Source organism: Elephantulus edwardii, unplaced genomic scaffold (assembly GCF_000299155.1).
Source record: "Elephantulus edwardii isolate Elephantulus edwardi_28Jun2011 unplaced genomic scaffold, EleEdw1.0 scaffold00328, whole genome shotgun sequence".
Taxonomy (NCBI): domain Eukaryota; kingdom Metazoa; phylum Chordata; class Mammalia; order Macroscelidea; family Macroscelididae; genus Elephantulus; species Elephantulus edwardii.
The window spans coordinates 2,137,414-2,154,149 of NW_006400078.1; the positions used below are offsets into that span (position 1 = coordinate 2,137,414).

Below are 16,736 nucleotides of genomic sequence, written 5' to 3' on the forward strand. Positions count from 1 at the left end.
AAAACCTAACTAAATGGCTCCGGGACATGCAACCGAGATCTTATCTTGGGTGGCTGGCATTAGTACTATCAGGTTGGAAGCTATATAGCTGACCACTGATTCTCCAGTTTTCAGAGGCAGTAAATCCCACAGGAAGAAACTGCCTGCCTTTTTCTCCCTGAAGCACCTGGTGGACCTGAACCCAAAATCTTTGGGCTGGCAGTGCAGCTCCTTGCCACTAGGCCACCAGAGCTCTCTTTATCTTGAGGACTAAGGGCCAATTCTTAAATCTTAGGTCTGAATCAAATATTGAAAAATCAAGAAAATTCAAAAGAGAGCATGAAACAGCCAAATGATAATCAGTGACAAGCGATTAAAGCCAAAACAGCAAGTTGCTAAGTTATCCACAAGCTGTTCATCTGGCTCTTTGCCCAGAACACAAAATTTTGGAGGAGAAACGTTGGTGGTTTAAAGGAAACTGGGGTTCCAAATTTGCTGCCTCATTCCTCTGACAGCTAATCCCGGACCAGCAGAAGCTTCCTCTGATTTCGGTCTGTTTCGAATGACGTTGACCATGCCCACACTGGAAAATCCAGCAGCTCTCCCAATCTCTCAAACAGGTGGAAATCGACTATCAACACGCAGAGACTATGCTGAAGGCAAAGATCAGCAGTTCTGTTCGTTAGATCATCAACCCTAAGATTCTGGCAGAGGAGACAAAGGATCCTTTCTAATCCTTTCAAATTCTTCAACATCACGAAACAGTTAAAAAGCAACATCTTGATTGGCGTTAGCTGCCAGATCTTCCTTTAATAAATTGCATTTCCCCTCCCCCTCCCGCCAAGCCCCGATTTCTCCAGGAATCGCCACCTGCCTGGTGGGGGTACGTTCTCACACACCTCCCCCCCACCCCCCACCCCGGGTATCTGCACTGCAGATCGTGGCACGAGGACAGCCCGCTGGCCAGCTCCACCAGCGGCCAGACGCACATACAATGGAAACTAGAGGCGGCCAGCAGCTTCCCTCCTGGCCTTTCACCGAGCAGCGAGGCGAAGGGGGTTCCACCAGCTCCGGCTTTGTCTGGGTTTTGTCCCCCCTCCTTCCCCCACCCCGCCCCGCTCTCCTGCAGCAGACGCCCCCTTTTGTTGCACTGAGATCGGTGAGGGCCCACGGGAGAAAAAAACCCACATACACACACCACAAACACACAAAAAAAGACGAAATGCACACATATGTGACGGCTTGGCCGGGGCCCCTGTTTCCATTCCCTTCCAGGCCGGGAGCGCCGGCCGCCCGTCCCGCCCCCACGCGGCGCAGAGCGCGCAGCTCCGCTGCAGATGCAGCCCCGGATCCATCATGGCCCCGCGGCTTCCTCCCCGACCCGTCCTCATCACCGTCTACCGAACCTCGGGCGCGCCACCGCCGATCAGGCGCACCCAAAACCGGCCCGCCCTCTCCAGCCTCACCCGCAAGACATATTTTTCTTTTCTTTTTTTAAATATTAAAGGCTCCCGTGACGATGACACCACCTGTCTGCAATTCTGCAGTGCAAGCCTCCCACCAGCCTTCCCCACCACCCTAGCTAATTCGCGCTCCTATCACCCACCTGCCCCAATCCTCTTTACGGCCCCGGCCTGCCCTAATCCCGCACTAAGCCAACCCCACTGCACGGTTACCTGCACCCGCCTCCGGCAAGTGTCCATTTAATGCCCCCTGCCCCGAACTGGTTCCCCACCCCAACCTCATCGAGGCGTTAACGCCCACTCTCTAAAATATCTCCCAGCCCCCAACCTGTTTTTCCCCCGAACCCCGTTATTTCCTCACCGCTTGCACGACCTTAGCTTCCCCTCCCCCTTTGCCCATTTTTCCACACACTCCTCCCTGGGGGCCACAGTCGCTGTCCCCCGAGCCCCCTAGGAGCCCCGATCGCCCACCCTCCCGAAGGCCAAGGCTCCCCGGGCTCTCCTCACCCGCACAGGAGGAGCCGCAGCTCTTCGCCCCCAGGGCGGGGCAGGCTCCAGGGCTCCCGCCACCGCCGAGCGCGGAGGGCTCGGCCCCGGAGGACGACGAGGAGATGGACGGAGACTGAGTGGCCGCCGACGGCTCCGCCATGGCTGCGCGAGCAAGGGCAGAAGAGGGGTGAAGAGAGATGCGGGGCGGGAGAGAGGGAAGGGAGATAAAAATCGTGCGGCTGGCGCTCTGAAGTCCCTTCACGCCTCCTGGTCCGAGGACAGACTCCGACTGACTGACTGACTCAGCCGAGCAGAGCAGGAGGGCGGCAGGGCGGGGGAGCGGGAGCGCGCAGGCGCACTGAGGGCCCTCGGGCGTGCGGCGGGGGTGGCCGCCGGCCGCGCAGGGACGCCCAACGGCTCAGCGCGCAGGCGCAAGGACAGCTCCCTCGCGCTCGGGCGAGGAGACCACAAAACTTCCCTGCAGAGAAGGCGGTGCACCATTGGCCTCACGCAGCGTCCCGCTGGGGCGGGGCGCGCCACTCGCGGGGCTTGGGGGGCGGGTAGGAGGCGTGGCCACGCGCGAAGCCACGCCCACATCTGCGGCGAAGCTGGAGGGGGCGCTTGTGGGCTACTGTTTCCTTATGGTCTTTTATGTAAGCTTTTTCGGGTTCCCGGTTTATGCATTTTTTTTAAGGGGAGAGCTTTCTTTTTTATTCCACTCGGTGGGAAATATCTTTCCTATGAATTCTAGTGTTTTGATGCCTTCCCACCTGAGACGATGAAAAGTGGTGGAGGAAAGATGTTCAGTGTGAAAAAAAAAACACACCATTACTTATTCTGATCACATTGCAATGCAGCCGCCGAGCCTGCTTCTTATTCTTATCTCGTTAGTGTCTCAGAGAGGAGGGTCCACTTGGATCTTGTCCTTCCCTCTGAATAGGCTCTCGGAGAGAAAATACATTTTGAAGGAAAAGCAGCTAGCTGAGCTGAGGAAGAAGAGCCAGGTAATGTAAGACTCTGGCTATGAGAGATGACAAGGTAGTAAAAATTGACGATACGGCATAAAATATATGTAATGGAGTTTTCCTCACAGCCGAAAAGGGATCCAAAGCAGAAAATATATTTCAAGTTAAGACATTTAACTTGCACTGGATTTTGTTAATTTTTTAAAAATTCACTTGGCCTGGTTGGCCAAATTCAAGCCTTTTCCCTACAGCTGGTAAAAATATTTGCAAGGTGCATAATGGTTTTGAAAAGGAGGACGTATTCTGGAAACAATAAAAATCAAGGCCGTAGGCTTTATTATTGCTAAAGCAGCAATCAATGACCTGAAGGACAATTGCAAGATCAGCAGATCCTGTAAAGATGCAGTCTCATCTAGGCGAGGGGGGAGACAGCGGGTCAGACACAGAGGGGAAAAGCAATCTGACCAGTGGAAATCTTCTAGAAAAAGAACAGTGGACTCCAGCTGTCCTTGGCAGTTTTTAAGGTCAGGCAAAACCCAGACAGGGAAAAAAAAACCAAACCAACAAAAACCACCCCCAAAGCAAACACCCTTGGCATTGCAACACCGAAAAAGGAACAGAATAGTTCCCAAAATAACTTCACAGCAAGAATCTTAAACTGGCAATTGCAGCCCGAGTTGATAATGTAGCGGCAAAGTGTTCCTTAAATGGCAAAAGGAAACACCAGCCAGTTTGATAACCAAGTTAGCTGGTTGTGTACCCATGTTGATATATATATTTTTTTAAAGTATGTCTTTAGGTGATGGATAAAACAATGGATGATGCTGATTCCTACTTCTTACAATGCTTAAGATCTAGAAACTAGGCTGTGTCATAAGCAGAGAAGAAAAACAACTGCTAGTGTCAAGTGCAGAGTGGTCTTTATGGAAGCAGAATGCCACAGAGTGGATGGTGGGTTTGAACTGCTGAGTTTTGGATTAGCAACCACTTAACCACTGAGCCACCCAAACTCTTGAGGAGCAAAAAAATAATAAGCCAAGGAGGGGAAGGCCCTCTATGAGGTGGGTGGATTCAGTGACTGGGATAATTGGAATGGGAGTGTCAGAGACAGTGCGATTGGCACAGGACAGAGCAGAGTTTAGGGCTGTTGTACACAGGGTGGCCATGAGTCTCAAGCAACTTGACGGCACATAACAACAACAACAACAACAACAACCTCAACTCATTGATGTGTCTTTGGTGGTCTTTTCAGACCTTTCAAAGTTGTTTTGACAGTGACTGTGAAGGCCTTTGAGGTAGGTACCATTGCTGAAGCCATGTTGTGTTAAACTTCCATGTCATGTTGTGACATCGAGCCATGTCACAATGTCACGTGAGGACTAAGATGCACCTGGCTCATTTTTAATCATCTTAAGTGCTTTTGAAAATTGGACGATGACTAAGGAAGATCAAAGAAAAATCTATGCTTTGGATTGCGATGCTCGTGAAGAATATTTAATATATCACAGACAGCCAGAGGAACAAACACATCTGTCTTGGAAAGAATAGAGCCAGAATGTTCCTGAGAAGCAAAAGTGATGTGAGCCATCATCTCACCTACTGTGGAATTGTTATCAGGAGGGACCAGTCGTCATGCTTGAGAAAGTAGACAGCAAAAAAGAGGAAGACAGTGGCATGGATCGACACAGTGGCTGCAGTCATGGGATTGTGTGCATGGATAATCCGGATGGACAGTCCAGGCCTGCAATGTTTTCTTCTGTTATACATAGTGTTGTTATAAGTTGGATTGCATCAATGACACCTCACAAAAACACTTCTCCCACCAGTCAGCTTCTCTGAGATGGATTCCTGCTTGAGATGTTTGCATAGCTGTGTGTGTCATGGATGTCCGCTGGTCACATGCTAGTCACAAAACACTCTCATGGACACTTTGGAGGGATGTAAAAACATAATATGAGCTTACAAGCTACCTGAGGTTTAGAGCACACTCACATTAAGTTAAATTATACAAATTAAATAGAGCCCAAAACAACCCAAAACCCTAGTGCTTTCTGAATGGGTGGTAACTGGTTAGATGCCGTGGAGCTGACTAAGACTGATAGCAACTCTGTGAACAGATTTGAACCTTGCCCTGTCCTGAGCCATCCTCACAATCTCTGACATCATCAAGCCCGTTGTCAGGGTCACTGTGTCAATCCATCTTGTTGAGGGTCTTCATCTCTTTCTCTGACCTTTCCCAGCATGATGTCTTTTTCCAAGGACTTGTTCCTCTTAACAATATGCCAATAGTATGTGAGATGAAGTTTTGTCAACCTTTTCTCTAAGGAGCACCCTGGTTATACGTCTTCTAAGAGAGATTTGTTTTTGCTTTTGGCAGCTGAAGAGTGTTAAGAATTAAGAATATACTGATGCTCTGCTGGAGAAAGAGAGGCAATCTCCTCCTGTACCAATCAGATCTGATTTGACAGCACACACACACACACACACACACACACATAATAAAATTTTTAAAAAGAATTAATATAAGAGGGAAAGGATAACTAAGGGAGTAGAGGGAAGATTTTATAAAGAAGCTCAATCTGGATAAGAGTTTGGAGTGACGACCACTCAAGGCAGGAGGGGAAAGCAAGGATTGCCTTTGTGCACATATACAAACAGACATCCCTTCATCTTAGTCATGCTGGCTTGTCTAGCAGAACAAGGTCTAGAGTTCATTCTTCCTTTCACAGGCTGCCCTCAGTGCAGTACGGAGACTGCACCACCATCTGTGGAGGCCAGAGGCTCAGAAGTGTGATTGTACTTGGGACCTGGTAAAACCTAGTTGGTTAAAGCCAGAGCTGAGGTCTTCAATAGGGACAAGAAGAAAATAACATGAGGGTAAGAGGGGAATGGAGCTGGAATGTGTGGAAGCGTTAATACTGTATTATACTAAGGAACTGAGAATTTCTCCTCAATCTAATGGGGATTCAGTGACAATTTTTGTCAAGGAAGGGCTCAGATGTGATTTTTTTTTTCTATTTTAAAATTTATTTTGTTTTATTACACAAATGGGGGAGCCTAGGGGTATTCTGCTGAGTGAAATATCTTAGTTACAAAAGGACAAATAGTGCCTAACACTGCTGTTGTAAAATGGGGTGGGGTTGGAGAAAGAATGTGGAAAGAGTGGATAGATGAGGGGAAGAACGGTCCGAAAGGAATATATGATTTTACATTATATGTATGTTTTACATTATATGTATGAGAACAATCAGGAACAAAGGGTGCTTTGTGGGGTTGGCTAGGGAAGGAGAGTGGGGAAGAAAATGTGAAACAATGAATAAAAAATAATGTTGTTAAAAAAATGGTAAGTGCCATCGAGTCGAGCACATGTATCACGTAGTAACGTTGATTGAATTCCTTGCATTGTGCAACCATAAACACATTTCAGTCTTGAGTTGTTCGCTCTCCCATTAACTCATCGCCCCTAGGGTTTCTATCTAACCTTTGAACTCTTATTGTCAGTTGGATCCCCTTTTGTTGTTGGTAGGAGCAGTTGAGTGGACTAGACTTACAGTGACCTTACGAAAAATGGATCTGAAGCCTGCCCTATCCTTACCATCCTTGATATACTGGAGTCCATTGCTATAGTCACTGTGTCAGTCCATCTTGTTGAGGGTCTCCCTCTTTACTCTGACCTTCCACCTTTCTAAGTTTGATGTCTTTTTCCAAGGACTGACCCCTCCTAACAACATGCCCAAAGTGTATAAGACAAAGTTTCATCATCCTTGCCTCTAAGGAGCACCCTGGCTGTACTTTTCTAACACATATTTGTTTCTTTTGGTAGTTCACGGACACAACTCAAAGACATCAAGTCTTTTTCTGTGATTCGTAGTCATTGTCCAACTTTCAGATGCATAGGAAGTAATTAAAAAGACCATGGCTTGAATCAGGTGAACCTTAGTCTTTAAACTGACATAATTGTTCTCGGTACACTGGAGGGGTCCTTGACAACAGATTTTCCCAGTATAACCTTTCTTTTGACTTCCTGACTGCTAGTACCAAGGGTGTTGATTGTGGATCCAAGCAAGATGAAATTGTTAGTAACTTTAATATTCTCTCCATCTATGGTGATGTTGCCTTTTTTGAGGACTTTTGTTTTCTTGATGTTGGGATGTAGTCCTTAACATTGGAAGGCTGTAGTCCTATTTAAATAGTTCTTAAAAAACCTTAATGCCTTTCCTGTGAGCACCTCAGGTGATTTCCTAAAATGGTTTGCTGCTCACTTGACCTGGAAAATACCACAAAATCATGCAAATCAAGAGACTCAAATCTTCAGATCCATTTTAAGAACATCTAGGAAACTGCCCAGGCCATCAAGGGTATGCATGTCCATAAAGCCACCAAGTATCTGAAAGATGTCACTTTGCAAAAGGAGTGTGTGCCATTGCGACGTTATAATGGTGGAGTTGGTAGGTGTGCCCAGGCCAAAACGGTGCGGGTGGACACAGGGTTCGTGGCCCAAAAAACAGTGCTGAGGTTTTTATGCAGATGCTTAAAAATGCAGAGTAATGCTGAACTTAAGGGTTTAGGTGAACAAAGCTCCCAAGAGGCACAGCCTCAAGTACAGAGCTCTTGGTCGGATTAACCCCTCCATAAGCTCCCCCTGACATATTGAGATGATCTTATTGAAAAGAAACAGATTGTTCCTAAACCACAGAGGAGGTTGCCCAGAAGAAAAAGATGTCCCAGAAGAAACTGAAGAAACAAAAACCTATGGCTCGGAATAAATATGTCATCAAATAAAACAAAAATAACTTTTAAAAAAACAACACCTTAATGCTCTGTTGAATGAAAAACTCTTTGCTCTGTACATTTTCACCAAATCACAATAAAAAGGTTTGGATGTTTTTTGTTTTGTTTTGTTTTGTTTTTCAGTAGAGCTTAATGACAAAAGCCAGTCATTCTTTATTTTATTGTTGTTGTTTACCATCCAGTTGGAACTAATCCATAGCTGACCAGACAGTAAGTTTTCAGAGGCAGTTAATTAATTGCCCTAGAAGAGAGTGCCCATTTAAGTTGTGATGCTAGAGTATTGAATATACCATGGACTGCTAGGAGAACAAACAAGTTTGTCCTGGAGACAGTGAAACCAGGCTGCTCCTTGGAGACAAGGATTTTGAAGCTCCATCTGACGTACTTTGGGCATGTTGCAAGGAAAGACCAGTCTTTGGAGAGGGACATCTTGGTTGGAAAGATGGAGGGACTGCACAAGAGAGGAAGACTGTGGAAATGGATTGATTCAGTGATTGGGGTAATGGGGGTAGGCGTGTCAGAGACACTGAGGTTGGCTCATGACAGAGCAGGATTCAGAGCTCTTGTGCAGAGGGTTGCCATGAGTTGCAAGTGACTTGATGTCACATAACAACAACATCCCACAGAACAGCTGGTGGATTCAAACTGCGTGCCTTTGCATAGGCAGCATAGTTCCTTATCACTAACTAAATCACCAGAACACCCTACAGTTTTTATTAGTAATCCCGAAGGAGCAGTTTGAATCCACCAGATGCTCCGCTGGAGAAGGAGGGGCAATCATTTCCTGTGCCAGTCAGATCAGACTCGACGGCACACAACAAGGAAAAAAGAAGAAAAAAAGAAGACTTCAGACAATATTTTTGGTTTAAGATTAAAAGATTATGTCAGGACAATAGTTTCAGGTGTTCATCTGCCCTTCATGGCTTTAGAAAGTGTACAGTCGGTAGAAGTTGAGTTCTATTCGCTATTATCCTCCATTTGGTCAAGATGTTTCTACACAATCCAATGAGGTTTTTAGCATGTTCATGGAAGCATACCACTTCTTTGACTCCTATTTTGGTGGCCTTACGTTGATTTAAACTGGTAGTGACCTCCTGTGGCAAAGTAGAACTGCCCTATGTGACTTCGTAGATTTTAAAATGCTGTCTTTAAAGTGCTAAAAGGGGGCAATATCACTATAAAGACTGAGGTGCACCTGATCAAAGCCATCGTATTTTCAAGTTCTTTCTTTGTGTCTTAAAGTTGGTCAGTGAATAAGGAAGATAGAAGAAGAATCGCTGCCTTTCAATTGTGGTGTTGGAGAAGAGTGCTGAATGTCCTATGGACTGCTGAAAGAACAGATAGGAATGTCTAGAAGGAGGTTGCCACCAGGGCGCTCCTTAGTACCCAGGATGGTGAAACTTCATTTTACTTATTTTCGATGTGTTGTCAAGAGGGGCCGATCCTTGGAAACAGAATCATGTTGGGAAAGGCAGAGCGTCAGTGAAAGAGAGGAAGACCCTCAACGAGAGAGAGCGACACGGTGACTGTCACAGTGAGTACGTTGGAGACTGACGATGGTGCTGGAGAGGCAAAGTGCACATCTGTTGTTCATAACGTCACTATGAGTTGTAGTCAACTTGATGGCCCCTAACCACAACAATCTTGTTTTTTCATTTTACCCTCCTCCAGCCTCCAAAAACAAATTTTTATGGGGGAAAAACAAAAACAATCTTGATGGGAACAGATGATCAGGCTTTAATTCCACGGAGTCAGTGTGTGAATTGTAAATGCTAATCTCTTAGGGAGCAGTCACTGCTTAACCAATGGGCCACCAGGGCTCTTTCTGACCTTGAAGACAAGTGTTTACACAACTCATTTCCCACTTAGACCATCTCATGGCTCCATTTTACACATTGACCAAGAAAGGTTCAGATGTTTAAATGATGCCCAGAAACGTCAGTATTCTGGTGTATTCCATCTTAGTGCTCCTAGGATCCTAGGAGCATAGACACAGAGTACAGACACAGCAAGGGATGATTATTTACTTGACTGTTCACCCACCAGACTGTGAGTTCCTGAAGGTCAGCTCTGTGTCTTTTGTGTCGCTGCAGCAGAAATGCCTCACACTGTGCTTGGCCCACAAACAAGCCCCCTATTTTTGGAAAGCTTTGAAATCTGAGTCACAGTAGATGCTTATTAGAGAAAACAATTTTGCTGTTTTATGCTTCATAAAATACTTGAGTATCTTTTTTATGACTTTGTTATGCTTTCCCAGAATAAACGGTTTCCAATTTTTGAGCACCAAATCATTACCAAATACATCTCATTTAGACCACAACGACTCTGTGATGTGGGCATCTGAATTATTTTGCAGATGATGAAACAGCTTCAGAGAAGTAACTCACCAAAAGTTGAACAGCTTGTGAGCTTTGGAGTCAGATTCAAAGCCAGGTCAGTCTTATTTCAAAGCATGTGACCTGTACTGCTCACATGTCTCCATGTCACTTACTTCCCAAGCATAAAGCATAAAGGAGGCTCAGTCTGTAGTCCAACTACATGACTCAGTTCAGAGCGAAATGGCTGGAGGCAGAAAGGGTAGAAATGCTTAACACTTTGAATGTCTTCTTGTTTTGATGATCCTGGATGTTTGAGGAGGAAATAAAAGCAACAACAAACCGCGTTTCTCATTTACAGGATTGCTTTTGAAGCTGTGACTAAACCTAAAATACACCTGTAAGTTGTAGTGTGTTGTTCTAAATGTGGGAAAGCATCTTCAAGGTATGGGGAAAGCTAGTGTCGTGCTGACATTGACCTTGATGTTGTTGCTTTATGCTGTTCAAATGGATGCTGACTCATAGTTGCCGTTCCCCTGGGTTTTCAGAAGCTGTAAGTTACACTGGAAGAGATTGCCCGTCTTTCCCCATGGAGCCGCTGGTGAATTTGAACCACCTCGCTAGCTTTTAATGATGGCAGTGCAAATCCTTACCACCAGGCCACTAGAGTTACCTGACCTTGATAGCGTTCCTTTATTGAAATTGCTATTGTTATGTGCTTTTGAGTGCTTTCCATTTCATATTGGACCTCTGCGCAGCTGAATGAACCTTAACCTAGTCCTGTGCCATCCTCACAGGCACTGCTGTCCTTGAGCCTGTTGTAGCAACCTTTACGTTAATCCATTTCGTTGAGGGTCATTCTTCCTTCGATTTGACTAATCATGATGTCCTTCTCCATGGATAGGAGGCAGATACTGAGGCAGATGTCAGAATGTGCTGGCTACTTCTAGACAGAATGAATTGCATTGGAACTACTGGGAGCTCTTAAAAGAAAATTGATACGTGAAAAAAAAAAAAAGGCGCACGGTTCAAATCCACCAGATGCTCTGCTGGGAAAGGAGGGACACTCTCCTCCTGTACCAGTCAGATCTGATGGTACACACACACACAAAATTGTTGTTGTTATGTACTGTCAAGCCACCTGCAACTCCTAGTGCCCCCATGTACAACAGCCCTAAACACTGCTCTATCCTGGGCCAACCTCACTGTCTCCAACAAACCTACTCCCATTTCCCCAGTCACTGAATCAATCCACCTCTTCGAGGGTCTTCCTCTCCTGTGCTGTCCTCCACCCTCCCAAGCATGATATCCCTCTTCAAGAACTGGTCCCGCCTTGCAACATGTCCAAAGTATGTCAGAGGAAGCTTCAGAATCCTTGTCTCCAAGGAGCAGCCTGGTTTAACCCTCTCTAGAATGAACCTGTTTGTTCTCCTAGCAGTCTATGGTATATTCAATACTCTTCTCCAGCACCACAGCTCAAATGCATCAACTCTCCTATCATCCCTAGTCATTGTCCAACTTTCTAATGCATAGCAAGTAACTGCAAAGACCATGGCCTGGATTGGTCGCACCTTAATCTCCAGACTGACGTCATTCTTCAGTACTTTGGAGAGGTCTCTGACTGCAGACTTTCCCAATGCAATTCATCTTTTAACTTCCTGGCTTCTGCTCCACCCCAATCACTGAATTGTGTTTCCCTGTCTGAGATCTCAATCTCAGTTGCCATGTCTGCTAGTTTATGTGCTAGTCTAAGTGTGCTCTATTGTACATAGGGCTTTCGAAGGACTGTTATTTCGGAAGTGGATGGGCAAAAAATCTAGAAACCAGTGTTCCTAAGATGTGACAACTGACATCTTCCACAGTTACACGTAAATATGCATAAAATAATTTTTTTAAAGCCATGTGTTTATGTGGCTACGAGTTGGAACTGACAACTAACAACAACGATAATATAAGCAAAAGTTTGCTTCAAAGGAAAAAAAAATCAAAACAAGGTCCTGGAAATGGGAGGTTTAGAAAAGATGTTTGTGGCTGAAACAGCTGGTGGAAGGCGGGTCTCGAGGGCGCTTTTAAGCGCGCTGTTTGCATCACCAGGCTTGGCTCAAACTCAGAACCCCTCCATCGGTTTCCGAGGATGTATATCTTAACTGAAGGAGCCTGTTCATCTTTCTCCGGCAGAGCCGCTGGTAGAAGCTGGGCCTATGGATTAGCGACGCTACTTCCCACGGACTACACCCCTTTTGGATTGGGGTAGGAACATGGGGTGATGATGATGGTCATGAAGTCACCGCCTTCTCTCCTTGTGAAGTCAAAATCATGAAAAATCCAGAAACAGTCACGTCATTGAGGATTAAGTTCTCCCGCCGATCCTTAAGGCAGAATGCCGCCCATCTGTGGCTCTCGTCTGCGTTAAACATCAAAACCATCTTACAGGCACCTGGCACACACCAGATTGAGCCGGTGATTTGAAAACTTTCGCTGTAGGCCTTGGTGAAAACTCCAACGCGCATCTGAGTGCGGAGCAGAGGTGGACTGGCCCCTGCATATCCAGCAAGGCCCTCTGGGAATTGTAGTCCAGCTGTCGGAGCGCCCCGCCCAGCCTCAGCCCTCTCTGTCTTTTACTGTCTACTCCTGATTAGTAAACGGGGTCCAGGGACTCGGACGAGGGACTACAATACCCGACAGACCCTGGACCGCAGCGCCCCGCCCAAGGTAGTGGGCAGGACGCTCCCGCGCACGCGCACGCACGTGGGTGACTGGGTTCGGCGGCGTGCGCCGTCCCGCGCGGGGCCCTCCCTGCGCTCGCCGCGCCTCGGGGCGCTCGTTGGGCTTGGCCGACCTGCCTCGCGCTCGCTCGCGGTCGGCTTCGCGCGCCCCTTCTCCCCGCTTTCTCCCAGAGCCCAGGCCCCGCCCGTGTCCCGCCCCCAGGGCTTGGCTGCTCCCGCCCCAGCCCTCCCTCCCTCCTCCGAGCTCCTGCTGCTTCTGCTGAAGGCGGTGGCTCCATGTTGTCCCCTCAGCGTGCGGTAGCGGCTGCCTCGGGAGGAGCAGGTGAGGCGCCCACTTCCCCTCGGACCCTCTCCGTAAGCCCCTCCGCTGGATGCCCCACCGTGGCTCCGGGCAGACCGCCGGCACCGCCTCTTCCCCTGGTCCCAGGCTGGAACCGCGCGCCCCCCGGCCGGATCCCTCGCGATATCGAGGCCGGTAGGGGGCTCCCCGCGGGGCTCGGCTCCCGGGCGCGGGCGGCGCCTTCCTCTGCCTCTAGCTCGGAGCGGCCGCCCCCGGGACTCGAGCTCTGCGCCTCGGAGGCCGCCGGCGCTCCTCTGGGCCGCGCTGGCCGTTTGCATCCGGGCAGCCCCGAGGGCCGGGCTTCCCCGAGGGGCGGCGCCCGGGGCTACGGCTCGTGGGGACCCCCCGCCCGGAAACTCTGGCTGTTCTAACGGGCCGACCCTTTGCCCGTCGGGTGGCCGTGACTCCTGGCCAGCCATCCTGTGGGCCGGGGTGCAGCTAAGCTGGCCGCTGGATTTCCGAGGCGGGGCGGTTTTTGCAGGCGCTGGCTGCAGGCATCTCTCTCGGCTTGCAGCCGGGCTCGTAAAAGCACAGCGCCGCCGGGGAGCGGGGAGGAAGATGCATTATTCAGCTCTTAGCAAAGTGCTTGAGAGCAGCGACTCATCTTCTCCACTTGGAAGCCTTGTTTTTATCCGAACGACCTTGAGGCCCGGGCTGCAAGAACTAGTAGACAAGTAGGTGTGCAGCCCACGTTGTCTTCATAGAGCAGAAGGGCGGACGCGGGCTCGCTTGGGTTTGCCACTTCGTTGTGCCTTTTTTGCTTCTGGAAGCCATATCAACTAGGAAAAATGTTTAATGCATACCAGATGAGGCGGCGCCAGGAATCCACCCAACCAGCTTCGACTGTCACTTCACCTGCTTGATTACTTTTAAATTGTGTGCGCTGTTGAAAGTGCCAGGAGTTTCACTTGTGATATTGCAATCAAAAAGGGAAAGAGTCATATTCTTTAAATAAGTAAAATAAGTAAAACTTGGTTCTCAGATTTGAATACGGAGTGGAATGTTTTGTGAATGGCAGAAAAAAACCCCAAAAGGGCCACACTTCAGTTTACATTTGGGAAAGCCGGTTTATGAAACAGAAGGTATTTCTAATCTGTGGCAAGTGTTCAGCACTGCAAGCTATAGCCTGAAATTCAAATGGCTGCTTTTTATTTCCTATACTCACAGAAACTAACACGAAGTCTAGACATTTCTGTTGCTGTCTCCACACCTGTAAAGAAAACACAGGAAAGGATCAGTAAATACCAGCACAGCACATTGCTTATTTACTGGTTACTGTCTTCTTAGAGTAATCCTGCAACTGAGAAAAAGAACCATACAGCATAACCGTGCTGGTTACCAACATAATTTCCTTAAGTTTTCAGTAAATTACTTCAAATAGGCTTTTCAGAAATTGGTTCTCTGTGTTGCCATTCAAAGGAGCCTGGTGGCACAGTTGTTCAGCGCTCCTCAGCTACCCTAACTTGTGGCCTCCTTGAACCCAGCAGCTGCTGCTTTTTTTTTTAAGGGTCATTCTTTTGAACCCAGCAGCTCCTTGGGGGAGGAAGATGCGGTTGTCTGCACCTGTAAAGATTTACAGCCTAAGAAACCATTTGGGCAGTTCTGCTTTGTGTAGTAGGGTTGCTGTGAGCTGGGACCTCCGCCGTGGCAGTGGGTTGATATTTATCATGCCATTCGGCTGCTTTGGGGAGGCATGAGGTCTCTTTTTTTAGGTCTGCTTGGGTTGGCTCTGACTCCTGGTGACCCTTTTGGGAAATCCTGCCCGGTCCATCCTCAACTTCACAATCTTGGCTCCATTTAAGCCCTTATTGGAGTCAATTGTCTTTCTGGTAGAGTCGTCTTCTTCTTGTCCTTGCATTTTTTCAAGCATGATGCCTTTCTCCAGAGACTAAAGCTTATATTCATCCTAATGAAAAAATGAAATAAAAGAGAACTTCAGGGAGCAAGACCTGAAGCCCTTCTACCTTCCCAGGTTCACAGGAGGTAGCCAGGGTCCACAGTTAGGCTCCCCTCATAACATTTCCCATGAAGAACTGCTGGATTGCATTGTGTCCCCGCAAAATAGGTGTCGTAAACCTGACTCCTGTGCGTATGTCTCTGGTTATAATCCCATTTGGGAATGGACTGATTTGTTTTTACTGATGGGGCTTGATTAGTGTAGACAGGTGTTTCTTGAATCAATTTTGAGATATAAAAGAGCTTCAATAAGTGAGCAGAAGCAGAGATGGGGAAAGAGAGAGGTGGCAAGACATGTGAAAATTGCACTGGAGCACAGACTTTAGAAGGAAGGCTTTCTTTCCTGCCTGGAACCCTGAGTTCAGATCTCTAACCTCTTAAACTATGAGCAAATTAAGTTGCTTGTTAAAACCACCCACGATTGGTACTTCTGTTACAGCAGCACTCAGTTACTGAGACAGGTACCTTAGGGGGACCCCTGGTCTATAAGAACTTTGAAATCCTAGGATGATATGACCTTACATCTTTTTATTGTTTTGCATATGGCTGAAAAAGCTTTTAAAGAGAAGAAAAATCTTCACGAATGTTTTCTAGAAAGTAGTTCTTATCCTGCTAGACATTAAATCAACTGGAGAAGTCTTAGTTTATTGGGGAAGGGTATACAACATTTAAAATATCCCAAAGCAGTTCTGCTTTGCATTCTAGTTTAAGTCTCATTCTACATTACTTATATGCCGGTTTGCAAATTTGAATTAAAAAACAAATCCAATGGGGGGGGGGAACCCCACAACATATATATATAAGCAAACAAAAATTTGTAAGAATTTTATATTACCCCCCACCCCCAGCGCCAGTTCTGATTTAGCGACCTTCTAGAAATACGTGTGTTTTCAGGGCTGTAAATGTTTCTAGAAAGAGCCTGCCACATCGTGTGGCCACGAGATTCGAACTGCTGTCCTTTCTGTTACCAGTGTTTAACCACTGGGTTTAGCCACCACGGCTCCTAAATTAGGATTCCCTGCTCTTTATATAGGATTATTAGGTGGTTATTTAAATTTGGGTAGATATGTTACTTTTTACAAAGTAGAATTTGTAACTTTAAATTGAGACTTGGTTGTTGCTCTAATATGCACCTTTCTCGGGGGGGAAGCTTTTGGGGGCTCTGTTTTTTTTTTAAATTTTTTTTTTTTGGGGGGGCGACTCTGTTTTGATTAGAGTTTTGGAGGCTTAGTCCAGAGGAGGTTGTGCTGCTGACTGACCCAAGGTGCTGCTTCTCTCGCGGATTGAGTTTAGCAGGGACTCCAAGGGAGAAAAATGGGCTGTTTCCTCCCCTTGGATTTACAGCCTCTGACCACCTGCTGGAGGTTCCATCTGTTATGAGTCAGGGCTGTCTCAATGGTAATGAGTTGAGCTGATTTTGATTGTTAGAACATGTTAGGTCTATTTCACAGCTAAGCTATGTTAAGAATTGGGAAACAGACTTTATTGGTGTAATGGGCAAATGTTGAGAGGCTCAGTGTATTTTTGCCCTGTAATGGTAAGGAATTCAAGCCAAATAAATATTGCCAGCTAGAAAGCCTCTTTTAAATGGGACACAGCTAATTAAAACCTTTAGGGCCATTACATTGAGCCTGATGGGGATTCACTTTGAGGAGAGAGACACATAACATTGCTTATTGAATTCATTTTGTGGAAAATGTCTTTTCTGCAGA

General features: G+C 47.0%; 2 protein-coding genes and 1 pseudogene across 5 annotated transcripts in view; 2 read left to right on the forward strand and 1 right to left on the reverse strand.

The window, feature by feature from the left end:
• Window positions 1-2,207, reverse strand: part of RTN3 (reticulon 3) — a 69,167-nt gene extending 66,960 nt beyond the window's left edge. For 2 of the 4 annotated variants that reach the window (XM_006901515.1, XM_006901514.1), the window contains exon 1: window positions 1,950-2,091. In XM_006901515.1, the coding sequence (XP_006901577.1) occupies window positions 1,950-2,091 (142 nt within the window). Of the gene's footprint in view, window positions 1-1,949 lie in introns of all 4 variants that reach the window. The other 2 variants (XM_006901517.1, XM_006901516.1) reach the window with 2 other exon arrangements.
• A 4,935-nt stretch (window positions 2,208-7,142) lies between these two features.
• LOC102848115 lies at window positions 7,143-7,678 on the forward strand (annotated as a pseudogene).
• A 5,300-nt stretch (window positions 7,679-12,978) lies between these two features.
• ATL3 (atlastin GTPase 3) overlaps window positions 12,979-16,736 on the forward strand; it is a 51,175-nt gene continuing 47,417 nt past the window's right edge. The window contains exon 1 of the mRNA XM_006901518.1: window positions 12,979-13,050. Within this exon, the coding sequence (XP_006901580.1) occupies window positions 13,005-13,050 (46 nt within the window). The 5' untranslated portion in view covers window positions 12,979-13,004. The remainder of the gene's footprint in view (window positions 13,051-16,736) is intronic.